The sequence below is a fragment of the Staurois parvus genome, unplaced genomic scaffold (assembly GCF_062004578.1).
Source record: "Staurois parvus isolate SC_StPar_1 unplaced genomic scaffold, SC_StPar_1.0 ptg000019l, whole genome shotgun sequence".
Taxonomy (NCBI): domain Eukaryota; kingdom Metazoa; phylum Chordata; class Amphibia; order Anura; family Ranidae; genus Staurois; species Staurois parvus.
The window spans coordinates 14,705,685-14,722,340 of NW_028317815.1; the positions used below are offsets into that span (position 1 = coordinate 14,705,685).

Consider the following 16,656-nt stretch of genomic DNA (forward strand, 5'->3'; position numbering starts at 1 on the left):
TTTTTCTGCTAAAGGGACAGGACAACTGCACTGCATCAAAGGGACGATGGACGGGGCAACGTACCGTCAAATCTTGAGTGAGAACCTTCTTCCCTTAGCCAGGACGTTGAAAAGGGGTCGTGGATGGGTGTTCCAGCATGACAATGACCCAAAACACACGGCCAAGGCAACAAAGGAGTGATTCAAGAAGAAGCACATTAAGATCCTGGAGTGGCCTAGCCAGTCTCCAGACCTTAATCCGATTGAAAATCTGTGGAGGAAGCTTAAAGTTTGAGTTACCAAATGTCAGCCACCAAACCTTAATGACTTGGAGAGGATCTGCCAAGAGGAGTAGGCCAAAATCCCTCCTAAGATGTGTGCAAACCTGGTGGCCAACTACAGGAAACGTCTGATCTCTGTGATTGCCAACAAGGGATTTGCCACCAAGTACTAAGTCATGCTTTGTTAAGGGGATCAAATACTTATTTCCCTCATGAACATGCAAATCAGTGCATAATTTGTTAGACATGCATTTATTTTGAGTTTTTTGTTGCTATTCTGTCTCTGTGTTACAATACACCTACCATTCGATTTTTAGACTGATCATTTCTTTGTGAGTGGGTAAACATTCAAAATCAGCAGGGGATCAAATACTTATTTCCTTCACTGTATATAGCCTTTACAAATGTGTAAGGGCTTTTGATAATTTTGGTTTTCATGATTGTCAGGTTTTGCATCTTTCTCAGTTTAAATTGCCCACATTTATATGAAGTTTATTAAGCTGGTAATTTAATAGCATGGTGAACAAGTACTTGGCACTTGCTGCTTTGGGTGCTGGGTCAACCAAGGATGCTATCTACATAGTTTGTATGTTCTTTGACAGCTCCAGTTACCTCTCTCAGGCCTATACCACATATAGGTAGGTTGTTAGGCTTCTGTCCAGACTGACTCTGAAATTAGATTGTGAGCTCCACCGGAGAAGGGTATGATCTTAACGATTCATTGTATTCTATAAATTGCTGCATAGGTCAGTGTTAATAAAATAAGAAATACAAAATAATTGATACTGTTATGATTGCAGTATTTATATAAAAATACTTCAGGTCCTTTATTGTCATTATGCAACAATTTTACCACACTAGAAATTTGCTGTCACATGGATCACTGGAATCGAGTTTAGTTTTGACTTTGAGATGTATTTTGTCATCATTAAACAGTTGCTGTGGTCCTAAATTAATTATTTCCATCTTCTAGAAATCCAGTGCTTTGGGTTCTATCTCTTGTCCTATCTGGTTACAAGGAAAAACTTGTGTATAGCCACCATGCACCTTTTATCAAGTCATCTGGTTTCCACATTGCAGAGATACAAAGACGTTGTCAGGATTCAAGAGGAGGTATGCAATTTAACTTGAACCTGTCATGGTGGATACGCAGTATCTCACAGAAATGAGTATACCTCTCACATTTTTGTAAATATTTTATTTTATCTTTTCATGCGACAACACTGAAGAAATTACACTTTACTACAATGTAAAGTAGTGAATGCACAGCTTGTATAACAGTGTAAATTTGTTGTCCCCTCAAAATAACTCAACACACAGCCATTAATGTTATGTTGGAATACTGCCATGCGGCCCAGTCTCCAAAGGGAGGGGATCATGCTCTGCTTCAGTATGTCACAGTACATGTTGGCATTTACTGTACCCTCAATGAACTGTAGCTCCCCAGTGCCGGCAGCACTCCTGTAGCCCCAGACCATGACACTCTCACCACCATGCTTGACTGTAGGCGAGACCCACCATGCTTGACTGTAGGCGAGACACTTGTCTTTGTACTTCTCACCTGGTTGCCGCCACACACACTTGACACCATATGAACCAAATAAGTTTATCTTGGTCTTATCAGACCACAGGACATGGTTCCTGTAATCCGTGTCCTTAGTCTGCTTGTCTTCAGCAAACTGTTTGCAGGCTTTCTTGTGCATCACATTCCTTCTGGGACGACAGCCATGCAGACCAATTTGATGCAGTGTGCGGCGTATGGTCTGAGCACTAACAGGCTGACCCCCCCCCCCCCCACCCCTTCAACCTCTGCAGCAATGCTGGCAGCACTCATACGTCTATTTCCCAAAGACAGCCTCTGGATATGACGCTGAGCACGTGCACTCAACTTCTTTGGTCGATCATGGCAAGGTCTGTTCTGAGTGGAACCTGTCCTGTTAAACTGCTGGGCCACCGTACTGCAGCTGAGTTTCAGGGTCTTGGCAATCTTCTTATAGCCCAGGCCATCTTTATATAGAGCAACAATTCTTTTTTTCAGATTCTTGGAGAGTTCTTTGCCATGAGGTGCCATGTTGAACTTCCAGAGACCAGTATGAGAGAGCGATCACTCCAAATTTAACACACCTGCTCCCCATTTACACCTGAGACCTTGTAACACTAACGAGTCACATGACACCAGGGAGGGAAATGGCTAATTGGACCCAATTTGGACATTTTTACTTAGGGGTGTACTCACTTTTTTTGCCAGCGGTTTAAACAATGTTTGTATGTTGAGTTATTTTGAGGGGACAGCAAATTTACACTGTTATACAAGCTGTACACTCACTACTTTACATTGTAGCAAAGTGTAATTTCTTCAGTGTTGTCACATGAAAAGATATAATAAAATATTACAAAAATGTGAGGGGTGGACTCACTTCTGAGAGATACTTTACCAGTGCTGGCATCCCCGTCTTCATTTAGAAGTTGCTAGTTACCTGGCTGTTATGCTCTTAGCTTGTCTTTGCTTAATAAATCAAGTGCTGGGTTCCTGCAAATATATACTCTGGGCCCCATCATACACATTATCCGATTGGGCAACAGGACGTGTGGATTGTATAGCAACCAGAAAGAGAAGTGGTCAGTTTTGTTTTTGTACGGGTGTATATTTTTTCATATAAGCCAAGCAGTTTGTAAATAAGTCATATATGAAGGCACAGTCATAATTCTAGTGTTTGAGTGGAACGGCCACACGCTGGCTGCATTCTTTGTAATAGACTGGTAATGTTCTAATCTGTAAAGTTGGAGGGTAAACAGGACAGGTTATAAATTAAATCAGCAGTGGAAGAAATGGAGCTAATGCATTGCAAAAATGCGGCAAAAGAGTAGAAAAACAATTGAACTATTGTCCATACTAATGCCCCAGAGCCAGGATCTTCAAAATTTCTAAACAAAGGGCCAGATTATTGTCCTTTAGACTTTATGGGCAGAACTGTGGCTAGCAGGAGATTTTCTGGCATCAGTGGGAGTACACATCATCACATATGGGTATTAGGGGGAGGAATAGTGCCCGATTGTTGATGTCAGTGAGGGAAATGGTACACCATTCTTTGTCAGTTGACAGAATAGTGTCTTGTATCAGTGAGTGGAATTGCCCCAAGATCCAGATAAAGCAAGCAAAAAGCCACAGTTTGGAGACTACTGCACTAGAGTCCTTGTTTAATGTAATTTTTCAGTTTGGTTATACAGTTTGTTTTATTTCTGTTTTCTGCCTGTTTATTGGTTCAAGGAGGACCATTTACCTAGATCTGTTGTGTGTGTGTGTGTTTTTTTTTTTTTTTAATGCATATATTCAGAGTAATATATATATTTTTTTCCTTCCTTTTTTTAGGGATTTCAGACAGCCTTAACTCTGATAAAGTTATCACATAGCTTTGCAAAGCTTCTGGATCTAGAAGAATTTGACACTGTGCTTTTCTATCAGATTTCCCAATGCTTGGCAAACAAACGGAGTCAGAAAGTAACCATTTCACACAAGTTTTAGCTTGTATTGACTTTGTATGGTTTTTTAGTTTGTATTTAGCCATTCCTATATTTATTTCTTTCAATATCTATTCTTATATTTTATAATAATGTTTTTAAAGTAGAAGTTGATGTTTATGCTAAATCCTAACAGCACCCGCAAAAAAATCCACCAATGCCCTGCAGACTTGTCTCCTCTGATGGCTGCAGCCTCCCATGTTGTCTCCAGTCTGGATAAGAAAAATATAGTGAAGGCTGCCTGCACCTGTGCACTAACCAGCAGCACAAAAAAACAATATCGATACAATACAGAAGTCTTAGGCCCCTTTCACACTGCTTCCCGTGTAGTTTCCCCATAGTATGAGTGCAGCACAGTGTACCCACTGCAGCTATGATCTTGATCTCACCACCACTTCCCAAGGACGTGTGTTTACGTACGTTGGTGGGAAGTGGTTAAAGACCGTCCAGGCCAAAGACGAAATCAAAAGATAAAATAAAATCTATGAATTGTTAATACTATGGAGGAAACAGCGCAGTTTGCTAAAGACCTACCTTCTTGCTAAATATCAAAGGGAATTTTATTTTCTAGAAAATACATTAGAAACTGGCTAAAGTATTAGTCGGCAACCACCACAGACTTTTGATACATTTGCAATTTAAAGGTCCTTCTCCTTTTGTCCTGGTCCCTGTGCATGTGCGGACTTTGTTGTTTCTGATGCTACTCGGTTATGCTCCCTACTATCCCATTGTGCATTGAGAAAAACATTTAATAGTTTGCTAGAAGGCCATATGTTTATGCACCTAGTATCCAAAGGGCTGCACAGGAACTTACAAATGTATTTGAAAACTTACAGATTAAGCTTTTGCTTTAATAAAATTGCATAAAACAAGAATTTTTTGCAAACAGAACTAGTAATTTTTTGTACTGTAGACACGCTTTTAGTGTTTTGTTTTTCGGTTTGCTTTATACTTATGCAATGTTCTTTATGATTTAGCTACAGACTTTGTGCTATCAATGTTTTGCCGAAATGACTTTGGAAGAAGACTTGAAAAACAATTTGCTCATAAAGGCATGTGCTGAAAATCTTATAGCTATAGCTGAATGCTTGCTTCTGTTGGGGGCAGATGTAAACAAAAAGGCAAAACATACATCACTAATCATTCAGGTACTCATATTGTATGTGTTGTATAATAGTTTGGTATGAAAGGGTCATTATCTTAAAATAAAATTAGGGTAAACTTATATATTCATACACTGTAGGTATTTGGCAAGCTTTTGAGGATCTCTTAGATTGTAAGCTCCAAGGAGCAGGGCCCTCCTAACACTCTTGTATTGAACTGTATTGTTGCTGTATTGTCGCCCGTTATATTGTAAAGCGCTGAGCAAACTGTTGGTGCTATATAAATCCTGTATAATAATAATATGCCCCCTGGGTGCCTAACCTATAGCCCTACCCTACTTCATGAGTAAATGAGTAAAACCGTATTAATTCCAAAAGCAAATATTAATTGCAGCTTACCAATTCTTAGATGTGATGGCTGCAATAGTTTAGTTTTCTTTTTCTAGGCTTTCATTATTCTTTTTTCAACTAGTGATCCAGCTAATACGTCTTTTTGTTTTTAAAAAGAACAAGCTGTCTTCCAGTTTAGAGATAAGACCAGTCATTTAACACTGGCAGGGTTGCTTACAATGATCAGTTTGTTTATTCAAGTAAAATCTTTCTACTACTGTAAAAGGAAAAAAAACCTGTTTGCGATAATTGATTATAAAGTATGAGCTGGAGTTTATCTATAATTTGTTAGTGTATCTCAATCAATCTGCTAGAACATTTAACACTACCCCCCCCCCCCAAACTGACATATGCTGCAGTGTGCTGTGTCCGTCTCCGTTGAACCCAGACCCTGAAGACACTTTTTGGGGGTATGCCCACTGTGACAGGAGAAGCCTGGACCCTGTATAGGGACCAGTGACATAGACAAAGTAAGACGGGGTCATCCTGTTTTTTCTGAACTGCTACTGTAAAAACTGAACAAGGGGCCTGCCTGACAGGCAGTTTTTTTTGCATCTGTGTAACAAGTTCTTGGACAGCTTATTACTTTAATACAGCCATCTGTCCAGGGCTACAAAACATCAAGCCCTATCTCCAGCTCCTCCGTCGAATCCCGATTTACTTAGCATAGAAGATACAGACACAGAACAGAATGAGGAGGACTCAAGGCAGTGTTCGAGCAGACTGCAGAAGAGTTCTCACACCTAAAGCTGCAGTTTCATGCAAAATGCTTGCTTGGACATACTCGCTTTTGCTGTTCACTGGAGCCTTGGCATTTGCCGTACTTTATTCTCTTCTGTCTCCCCGTGACCCTTTAATTACAAAGAGACCTGCAAAAACTAAAAAGGCGTTTCCTGTTTAGGAACAAATAGAATGGGCAATATTGTGTTTTGGCTCACTCCAGAAATCATTTTCACTCCTCTAATATTCATTGCCAAACTCTACCCAATGGAAAAAGAATTAAGAAGTGGTCTGTTCTGGTAGTTGACCCTGCCACCTCTGTCTTAAACACACATCTCACTTTACCAACTGAGGATGTCCCTGCATTTAAACATTCTGCAGAAGTTTTAGATGCTCTTAAAGTCTCTCTTTACATTTGTAGGCCTGTCTCAACAATCAGGGATCACTGTAATTTTCTCTGTCAAATTGCAGCTACCTGGACTTGGGCAGTGAACAACCAGCATGATCTACTATTTCAGGACCGTGCTTTAACTGAGCAATTACCTTCTGCTCTGCTCTTTTTGTGCGGATGCCCTAGAACAGTATGCAAGGAAGCAAGGACATAAATTTGCAGAATGGCTCTCATCTCCATTCACACGCACAGAATCTTGTGGCTCAAAGCATAGACAGGTGAATCTGCTTGTAGAAGACTCCTTACACATATGCCCTTTGACGGAGGACATCTTTTTGGGGAAGCACTTGACAAGTTTATGAAAGACACGGGTGTGGAAATGTTTGAAAAACTACTTGTCCAGGGACTAAATCGGTGCCCCAATCTACTGGCCTCTCACGACAATCTACTTGTCATGATAAAAAAAAAGAATTTTAACCAAAACCGTAATTAAATCTGAGGTGCTGTTAATAATGTCTGGGGCTTTTAAAAACAAAAGGGGTTTTACAGCGACTTAAATGTTTAATATTTTTAACATTGCGCTGTTTATCTGCTCCTTGCCTCCTTGCCTGTCTCCAGCCCTGCACCCAGGGACTAGCAGGGAGGGGGGAGACCTTGCAGTGTAATGAGCACCGATTAGCTGCTTGTCAGGGAAGGGGAGTGTCCAGCTTATCCTTTATCCCTTTTGCTGCCAGAACTGTTTTTGTGATTTTTGCACGTTTAAAAAATCATTTAAGGTCTGAAGATTACACAAAACTCCAAAACATTTATATATTTTCTGAAAGCAGACACCCAAGAGAATAAAATAGCAGTAGTTCCAATTTTTTGGCGCTGTGGGCAGTGTGGAAGCAATGCTTCCACCTGACAGGTGTTTGCCCTCAGCAGGGCTAAATGTACATATAAACTACCTGTCCGGCACCCAGAACTACATGACCTGGGCGTCAGACGATATAAAATGAACATTTCTGAGATATTACAGGAAGATAAGTTATAATTCCATGGTCTAAGATCAAAAAATCCCTCTTCTCAGGAGCCTCTGCCTCTTCAAAATGCAGAGCATTTAATCATTCTTCTCAGACTTTAACTTCAAAATCTTCATTCAGCCCTTTCGGCTGAAGACTTGGGCCATAAACCTACCAAGTCTTCCACATAGCCCTCTTAACAATGAATAACAAAGATTCTCATCACACTAAACTGGACCAGGTACACAGACATACTCAGACTACAAGGAGATGAACGCTAGCCCCTTTGCAACTGGCCAGACCTACTGTGCTAACGCCATCCAATCCAGCATGCTTCTCGGTCTCTGGCTTTAACAGCATGCCTGTTAAAGCCCAGGTCATAAGTGATAGCTTTGAGTCTGTCATTCCCACCTTGTTAAAAGTAAGAAAAACCACTTCCAGAAAGATTTACTATCGTACCTGAAAATCCTTCATTGCCTGGTGGGAACACAGTCTCTTTAGTTTGTGTCTGTGCCTAACATTCTAGCCTTTATACAGTCAGGCCTTGGCCAGACCTTAGCCTTAAAACAGAACTAAACCTATCAATTTAACTGTTTACCAAACCAGTTACATTGATAGCACATTGTAATTGATAACTGTCACACTTTGCTTGCGCTCTCAACCAAAGTGTCAGGCTATCAAGTCTGTCAGACATGTCAAGTTGGTGTCTCTTTGTCTTGCAAGGAATCGGTCCTTCTTCATAAAGACAAGTTAATTTTATGTCAAAAACCATCCTTTCTTCCTAAGGTGCTGTCTGTCACCCACTTCAATTAAGACATATTATGTATCTACCATCCTTAAGCCCTGCTCCAAAGCATCCAACTCAAAGTTCTCCTCATTGTCTGGACATAGGCAGAGTCTAGTTCAAAGCAACAGCTTAGGTCAGGAAGACAGATGGCATTTTTACACGCCTACTCCACATTGTTAGTGGGAATTACCAGGCCTACGAAGCCCAGCTTTGTAGGACCGCCACCTGGTCCTTTGTTCATATCTGTTCAAAGTTCTACGAGGTGTACATCTGTTTGTCAAGTTGTTGCCCACCCTTCTCATTCATTGCTTGAAGATGACCTAGGGTCTATGAATACTCAGCCTTTGTTCTTTACTGTATGATTACAAGAGAAGTATGTTTCTTTTTTTAAAATCATACTTAGCTAGGTGGATGCAGCATCTATGCAATGCTGCATCTGTCCCCCAGCAACTCTAAGGGTTACAACTGCGCGATAAGACACCACTGATCGCTGAATTCTCTCTTCCTCTCTGAGCAGAGAGCAGTGACTGCCGGTCACCTCCTCACTGGAGCACTAGGCTGTGCAGGAGGTGGGAGCAGCTGGCCTGGTCTCTCAGTGGCTCACTGAGAGACTGAGCCAGGTTCAAGCCCAGGCTCCTCCGTGAATCCCGACCATATGGTTGCAATCTTTCCCCAGCCTGTACCAACCGAGTGACGTCAGCCAGCAGCAGACTTTAGTCCGCTGTCAACTGAAAACGGGTCACAGGAGTGCACAACAAACTACACTTCTATGATTCACAGGAGCAGTTCAGCTAAACAAGCTTTGGCTGGATTTTAAGATGAGAGAAATTTTGACTTGCCTATAAATTATATATATTTGAGTACAGCACAGGTAGCCTGCATCCTGCACTGTACTCCATGGTACGAAATATACAGGTAAGTAAAAAAAAAGTAACCTTTTTTTATTTGTGAAGCTAGGGTCAACAAATAGCTTTGACTGAAATTTAAGGAAATAATTTGAGTCAGAAGTTCTTAGAAAGCATGTATACTGTATTTGAGATACAGTTCTGGGAAAAAATACTTCACACAAATCTACGTGCCCAGCACAAAATATGTGTTAACAGTTGATGCAACATTCTTTGCTTGCTCAACTTTTACATAAACAGATCATGTTATTTCTGTCTTTCTGCACTGTTAGAGCTTGCATAGGCCTTATTCATTAAAGTATTCCAAAAACCTATGTTAAAAGTTCAGTAATTCACGACAATTAAACAAGATCTATCTTGTATTACTATTACTTCAATAATGTGGATTCTGTTTGGTGCTTTGGTTTATTGTATGTTTCCCTTGCTGCTTTTTGCTTAATTTATTGCACAAACCCCAACAAAGTCTAAATAATACAGCAAGGGCTCGTTCACACCATATGCGTAGAAAAACTGATGTGCAGATTTCACTTGCAGCGACAACAGTTTACATCAGTTTTCATCCGTGCCTCAATGAGTTTTATACATGTTGCAGATTCCTGCGCAGAAAAAAATTTGCACATAACAGTGTTGTGGTGTGAACAGGGCACATAGATAACAATTGTTTTCTTTGTGCCCTTGCAGAATGTGTGCAGAGACACTGTCATCTCTGCACCATGGTGTTAACAATCCCTAAATGTCCAAATATGTGCACTTGTATTCTGTAACTGTCATTTTAAACAGACATTTTGGTGATTTGTATGTATTTTAAAGTTCTTTCTTTTTTTGTATATTTTGTATGAATGTTATATTTAATATGTTATTTATGATTAATTTGGTATTTATATTTTACACTACAATACAGAGTACCCCTGTGACTTTCAACCCATCTGTGATTTAAAAAAAAAAAAAAGGTACAAAAGACGTGAGCTTGCTGGCAAGCAGTCTGTTTTATATATTATGTCTGCTATATTTCACAACAGCTGCATATCGGCCTTCAGAAACTATCTGCAAGAGCTAAAGCTGAAACATGACTTGCTGGGATATCTCACCAAGCAATTAAACAGTTGCTGTTTGTTCTATACATATTCCTTCTTTTAACCCAGCTGACTGATTTTTCTTTCAGCCTTGGTATCTTAGTGGTTATAAAGCCTAAACATTCTTTGCTTAATGCATTCCGTACATTTAGGTAAAAAAGGTTTAGGGATCAGTATCAAACCCCTCCCCCCTTTTATTAACTGAACCCTTATTTAAAGATTCATTACTGTGTACATCTGCAGTTCTTGTCTTCTCTGTCTTCCTGGTCTCTTGGGCTTTGCTGAGAAAGTGGGAACCATTGGCTTCCACTGATGTCAATCAAAGGCAGTGATGAGGTAGCAGGGGCAGGGCCAAGTCCCACTGTCTGTGTCAATAAACGCAGGCAGCGAGGCTTGGGAGCGAGCCCACATGAGTGCCCTCATAGAAAGTGGCTTTTTATAGGAGCACTCAGTGGAAGGGAGAAGCCAGGACTATGCAGCGTTAAGGCCCACCCACCAAGGGGGCACATAAATGTATACGACCATTGGGAAGGCGTTTGGGGAAAAATTTTTTAAAAAAAGGGGTTAATCAGGAGTGGTAAGACAGGAAAATAATTAGGTACTTTTGCTATATCTGAAAAAAAATTAGAACATCTGGAGCTAATTACAAATATATTTGTTACAATTATTGAAGAAAATGCTGGTACTGGCTCTTGTACACAAACTGGAGCATGGACTTCTAAAAATAGAATATTAGGGAAATTTAAAGTATTCTAGATATACAGTACCTTTGGTCCAAAAGAGGTTAGAGAATCCTTTGTGGTTGTATGTTTCATGATCTAATGTTTATATTTACACACTATTTTTCATATTTTTATCTCATTAGGCTTGTGAAAAGGGTACCAATCCTAAAATGGTTGAACTGTTGTTAAATCATGGAGTCCGTGAGCAGGATGTACAGAAAGCCCTTCAGATCAGCATTAAAAATTGCAATAATGAGAATATAAGCTTACTGTTAAAAAAGCTTGGCTTAGATGTGGCCAATAACAGCATTTGTCTTGGAGGTTTCAACATGGGAAAAATTGAATCTTCATGGCTTCATCCACTGTTCTTAGAAAAACAACTAACACTCAAACAGACTTCTGTAGATCACGAAGGGAAACCAGGTATGTTATCTCATATTTGCCTACACACTTTGTGATTGGAAGATTAAGATGAGGGAAATATCTTAAAGAAAAAAAAAATTCTCATGTTGGTGCCCCGTTATTTTTAAATTTTTGATTTCTAGTTTTGTTACAGAAAACATTTAGTGTTTTTTTTTTTTAGCTTACTTTATTTCAGATGTTCGCAATCCCAACTTCTGAAAAGTATTTGTTTAGTAAATACTGTTTCCAAACCACATACTGTACTTTGTAATGGTGAGTTATGTATTTACATAATCAAAATGTGTTCAATAGCGTCCAACAAAAAGTCTCAATATATTCCCATATATACTAGTGATATCTTCATACTTCTCAGTGACTTTCAATAATCTTCCAAGATTCCTCCTCTTCCTCTTTTTATACCTCAAGAAAATAAACTACACATAGTGCATTATCCTCAAAATATGACGCAATAAAATTACACTGCGCTCACATCATAGTGTTCAAAAACGTGCCCCAAATAGCCAAGTATTCATCCAGTGACCGTAATTCCTACTCTTATCCTCAGTAGGTGAATAGCTCGCTTTGTATTAATTGTTGACTAATGAGATTCTTCTTCCAAAATTCTTCCCAATAAAATGAGACCCTTCAAGAGATGTAAATCATATATAGTGTAATATTGTCAACACATATACTGTGAATCAGTGTTTAGACACTCCACACCAGTGATTACAAAACAGTGAGACAGCCGAGTGATCCAACACTTGTCAGTCCATGCACCTTACCAGAATGACAGGGAACCGAGACTTTGATCAAACAGACTCTGTCTTCAAACACTGTGGCTTTTAATGCTCCAATGACAATGATAGCATATACCCAGAAGAACATGCAATCATCGTGTACCAACTTTTAAAGCTCTTTATTAACCTCCCTGGCGGTATTCCCGAGTGGAGCTCGGGGGAAGTTTCAGCACCACAAGCGGTAACCCCGAGCTACACTTGGGAATACCATGCGGCGCTGCTCTGCGATCCCTCAATCACTTACCTTGTCCTGCGCTCCCGCTATGTCCCTCCTGCAGTGTCCCCGGAAATGTAATCCGGCGGATGCCGGCATCTGTCTTCTGGGTTCCATCCCCTGCGAGCGTCGGGACGTACGGGGGATGGAACGGCGGGAAATTTGAAAATGACAAAAAGTGACATTCTCTAAAATCACATAGTAAAACATTACTGTATCAAACCATTTCACATACATTTTGTCCCTAGTCCTTTGTTCTGTGCCCTGCCTGCATTTTTACTGTTCTTATTGCCTGGAAACTGAGAAACGTTCATGGCGTCCAAAAAGCGTCCCTTTAGGTCAAAAGCGGTTTTAGACCAGCTAGAGAACATCGTAAATCAGAATGACTTGCAGAATTGAGTGATAATGATTTGTGGGGAAATTCGTCATCAGACACTGAAAACAATTTTTGCTACTTTTCTCAGTGATGTGCGAACTTGGCGCAATATTTCAAATTTCAGTATTTTTGGTTTGATTATATTATTCAATTAAATGTATTATTATATTATTATTTTTAATGATTATTTATTATATTATAGTTTATGATTTCGTGTTTGAAGTTTTATCCTACCCGGGATGTTTACTAGACTCTTGTTTGGACAGATTTCAGTGAGTTATTCCTAAGAATTACAGGTCTACAATATAAAACGCCAAATTTCCATGCAAAATAATGGTACCGCTTTCAGCACCAAAAATCTGAAATAATCATACCGCCAGGGAGGTTAAAAAAAAGTGCTTACATATGCAGAGTAATCATCAGCATGTGTGTCACGTACCTGATAGGAGACTGAAATGATGAGGTCGGCCTCACTTGTGTCACTAGCCCTGACCCCACTGGAAGTGGAACAGAGGGTGTCTAGGGACCAGGGGTACAAGTGTGCCAACAGATGTTGCTTGAAGCACTTGCAGCTGGAGATCTTAAAAGACTGATGAACCACCGATTCAGGAACAGTAGCGATATGCAGAGCTGGTATAGTGGATTGTCAGGCGTGCACCAGAGCAAGGCAGGAAGCTGGGATGGGAGACAGGAGCAAAGTCATAGGAATAGCCAGGGTCATCAATCGGACAGCGAGGTACCAAATCGTAAGCAAGCCAAAGTTAGGAGCAGAGCCGAGGTCAGGAACGAGTATCAAGCAGGAGAGGAAATAAGAGTCAAGTCAGGAACAAGCCGGGTCAGCAACAAGGGAAAAACAGGAACAAGCAGGACACGGGGAACAGCTGAAGACCAGTCAGCACTAAGCACAGGCAGGGGCACCCTTTAAATAGTCCGTCTGGCGCCAATCTTTGCCGTGCGTGTGCGCGCATCGCATTTCTATTCGCCATCCATCTAACAGGAATTCCATTACAATGTGTGTCTCTCATTAAACCAGATCTCCTTCTAATGTGTGTTACCAGATCGGACCTCATCCAAAATGGCCGCTGGGAATGTCTGACATCCCCTCTGACGCGTTTCGTCATCACGGCTTTTTCAAAGGCTGCCGAAATGCGTCAGCTGTTGCCGAAAGTATAGCGGTGGCCATTTTGGATGAGGTCCGTGATCCGTTTGTGACCCGTTTTCAGTCCGCTGTCAGCTGACGTCACTCAGCTGGTACAGGTTGGGGGAAGATCCTGACTTTAAAGTCGGGATCCACCCCAGAGTCCAGAGTGACACCTGATGGCTTCTCAGCAAGCTGCTGAGATCCTGAGCCAGCTGCTCCCTCCCCCTCCACTTCCCAGTGCTCCAGTAAGCGATCAGACCGAAGCAACATCCGCCTAGGTAAGTATATCTGGGGGAAGAAAAGCCAAACTTTTTTTATTTTAAATTTATTGAATTTTCCAGTACAAAAGCAAAGAAACCACCTAATACACAAACACTTGACATGTATATACTGTAAATTCCATTTTACATCACCCAACCCCCCATCCCACCCCTATCCACGTCCTTTTACCTAGTTTCCATCTTCTCTCATGATTATCTATATCCATATCCCTTCTCACCCGACTCCTCTCTTTCGGTTACTCCAGTGGGCCCTCTCTAAATTCACTCCCTAAGCTCCGACCAACTCTAGGTATCCTTTAGATATTTTAAAATTTACCCAACTACTACACGTTTTCCTGAATGTTTCTATTTCATCCTCCTCTATGTGATATAGCTCCTCCATCCTATAAATATTTTCTACTTTGTTTAAAAAATCAGTTGTTTGTGGCGGATCTAGAGCTTGCCAGAACTTAGGGATCAAGCCCTTAGCCGCACTAATTAGATGGTATAGTACCCTATTTTTATGCAGATTCACTAAAGGCTCAAAGTTATAAAATAAACATGTCCATGGGTCCCTCTGTACAGTAATCCCACATATTTCCTGAGTATATTGTATTATTCCCTTCCAGTAATCCTGTATTTCGGGCAATCCCACCATATATATGTCATTGTCCCCTTTTCCCCACAACCTCTCCAACACAAAGGTAAAACCTCTACTTGTTTTTTGTGCCATACTCGGTGTAATATACCATCTTGCCATACATTTGTAGTTCATTTCAACTGTGCTCATATTAATCACCTCATGTGTTGAATTAAATATTTTCTTCCTTTGTTGCTTATTTGGGCGCGATTGCACATTTGTGCGCATGCGCACATCTGGTAACTCTTCTCCGTTCCATTTTTCCCAGAACTGGGGAAGATCAGCTCCTTCCATATCCATAAGGATCTTATAAATTTTAGAGGTGGATTGTTTTGGGCCTGTAATCACATTTAGCAATTTTTCAAATGGATACAGATCCTCAGACATCCTCAATGGTTGTGGAAGCATTGAAACAAAATTAACTAATTGACCATACTCCTCTAATGTAAAAAAATAAATCTTTTTTCTTCTTTAAATCTTGAAAAGTGTGCAATTTTGCTGTATTAAATATATCCCGCAAATGTGGATTTTTATCTTTAATCCATTTCCCTGAGATATTATCCTTATCTTTTCCCACCAAGGGTGTCAATAATGAATTATATTTCCATCCTTTTTGCTTAAATATTCTATCCCAAACGCTTAAAACTTTATTTGTCAATGGACTAATATTCACATCCAATGTGCCAAATTTATGTGGAATCCAAACAATCTTCTCTAACTGTGCCTTAACTAAAATCTCTTCCATATTAACCCATATGAATTAAATATCCAGTCTACTATTCGTGATAATAACACCGCTAGATGGTATTTCCTAACATTAGGCAAACCCAAACCCCCCTTCCCTTTTGCCCTACATGATACCTCATACCTAATTCTTGGTTTTTTATTAGTCCATATAAACCTGAGTATCATCTTCTTTATTATCCCAGAGAAAGACCCTGGTAAGTGTATTGGGAGCATGTGAAACTTATAAAAGATTTTTGGTACTATTGCCAGATTTATACGACTGATCCAGGAGGCTCTTTCCTTTAAAAGTCTCTTTAATGCATCCTTTATTTAATTTATTAATGGTATATAATATGCTTGGTATAGGCCTTTTATTGAAGGAGTTAGTTTTATTCTCAGGTAGCCTATCTCCTGTTCCCCTCCAGGTAAATGGAAAATCTTTTTTGTAAACTTAGCTTCTCTAGGTTTAATATATTGATATTTAGGATCTCTTTGCAGGATTTATTTTCAGATTTGATAGCTCATCATACTGTTTTTATAGTCGCAGTAAATTGGGCAACTTTATTCTAAGATTTACAATATAGAACAACATATCAAATGTTTATGCTGCCACCTTATGCTTCACTTCCCCTATCTTTATTCCTGCAATATAAACACATTTTCTTACCCTCGCCAGGACAGGTTCCAGGGATAGTATAAACAACAAAAGAGAAAGTGGCAAACTTGTCTAGTATCATTGTGCATTTTAAAAAACAGAGAGGGATCCAGTGACCTTAACCACCACTGATGGACCGTTTATACAACCCTTTTATCCACCTTAATATTTTGGTCCCTAATCCTAAGGCCTCTAGCGTTTCAAACATAAATCCCCAGTTGACCCTGTCAAAAGCCTTTTCGGCATCGATCGACAGAAATATTGTCGGCAGACTCTCTTTGCCTTTTGTAAGAGGAGCAATGGTCTCAGGCTAATGTCCCTCCCTTCTCTTCCAAGAATGAATCCTACCTGATCCAGATGTATCCACTGCGGCATCAGCTCCTTCGATCTAGTTGCCAGTACCTTAGCGTACAGTTTAGTGTCAGTATTTAATAAGGATATGGGCCTATAGCTGGCACACTGAGAGCTATCCTTCCCTTTCTTAAGTATGATCGTTATATAGGCTTGCAATGACTCTTTCCTCATTTCCAGCCCCTCCCCTCCTGCATTCATATAACCAGACATTTTAGGGACA

The 16,656-nt window shown here is 40.2% G+C and overlaps 1 protein-coding gene across 6 annotated transcripts in view; it reads left to right on the forward strand.

Moving 5' to 3' along the window:
* Window positions 1–16,656, forward strand: part of LRRK2 (leucine rich repeat kinase 2) — a 362,321-nt gene that overhangs the window by 118,386 nt on the left and 227,279 nt on the right. For all 6 annotated transcript variants that reach the window (XM_089685047.1, XM_089685063.1, XM_089685038.1 and 3 more), the window contains 4 exons: window positions 1,234–1,373; window positions 3,631–3,759; window positions 4,757–4,927; window positions 11,015–11,294. In XM_089685047.1, coding sequence (XP_089541173.1) covers window positions 1,234–1,373; window positions 3,631–3,759; window positions 4,757–4,927; window positions 11,015–11,294 — 720 coding nt within the window. The remainder of the gene's footprint in view (window positions 1–1,233; window positions 1,374–3,630; window positions 3,760–4,756; window positions 4,928–11,014; window positions 11,295–16,656) is intronic.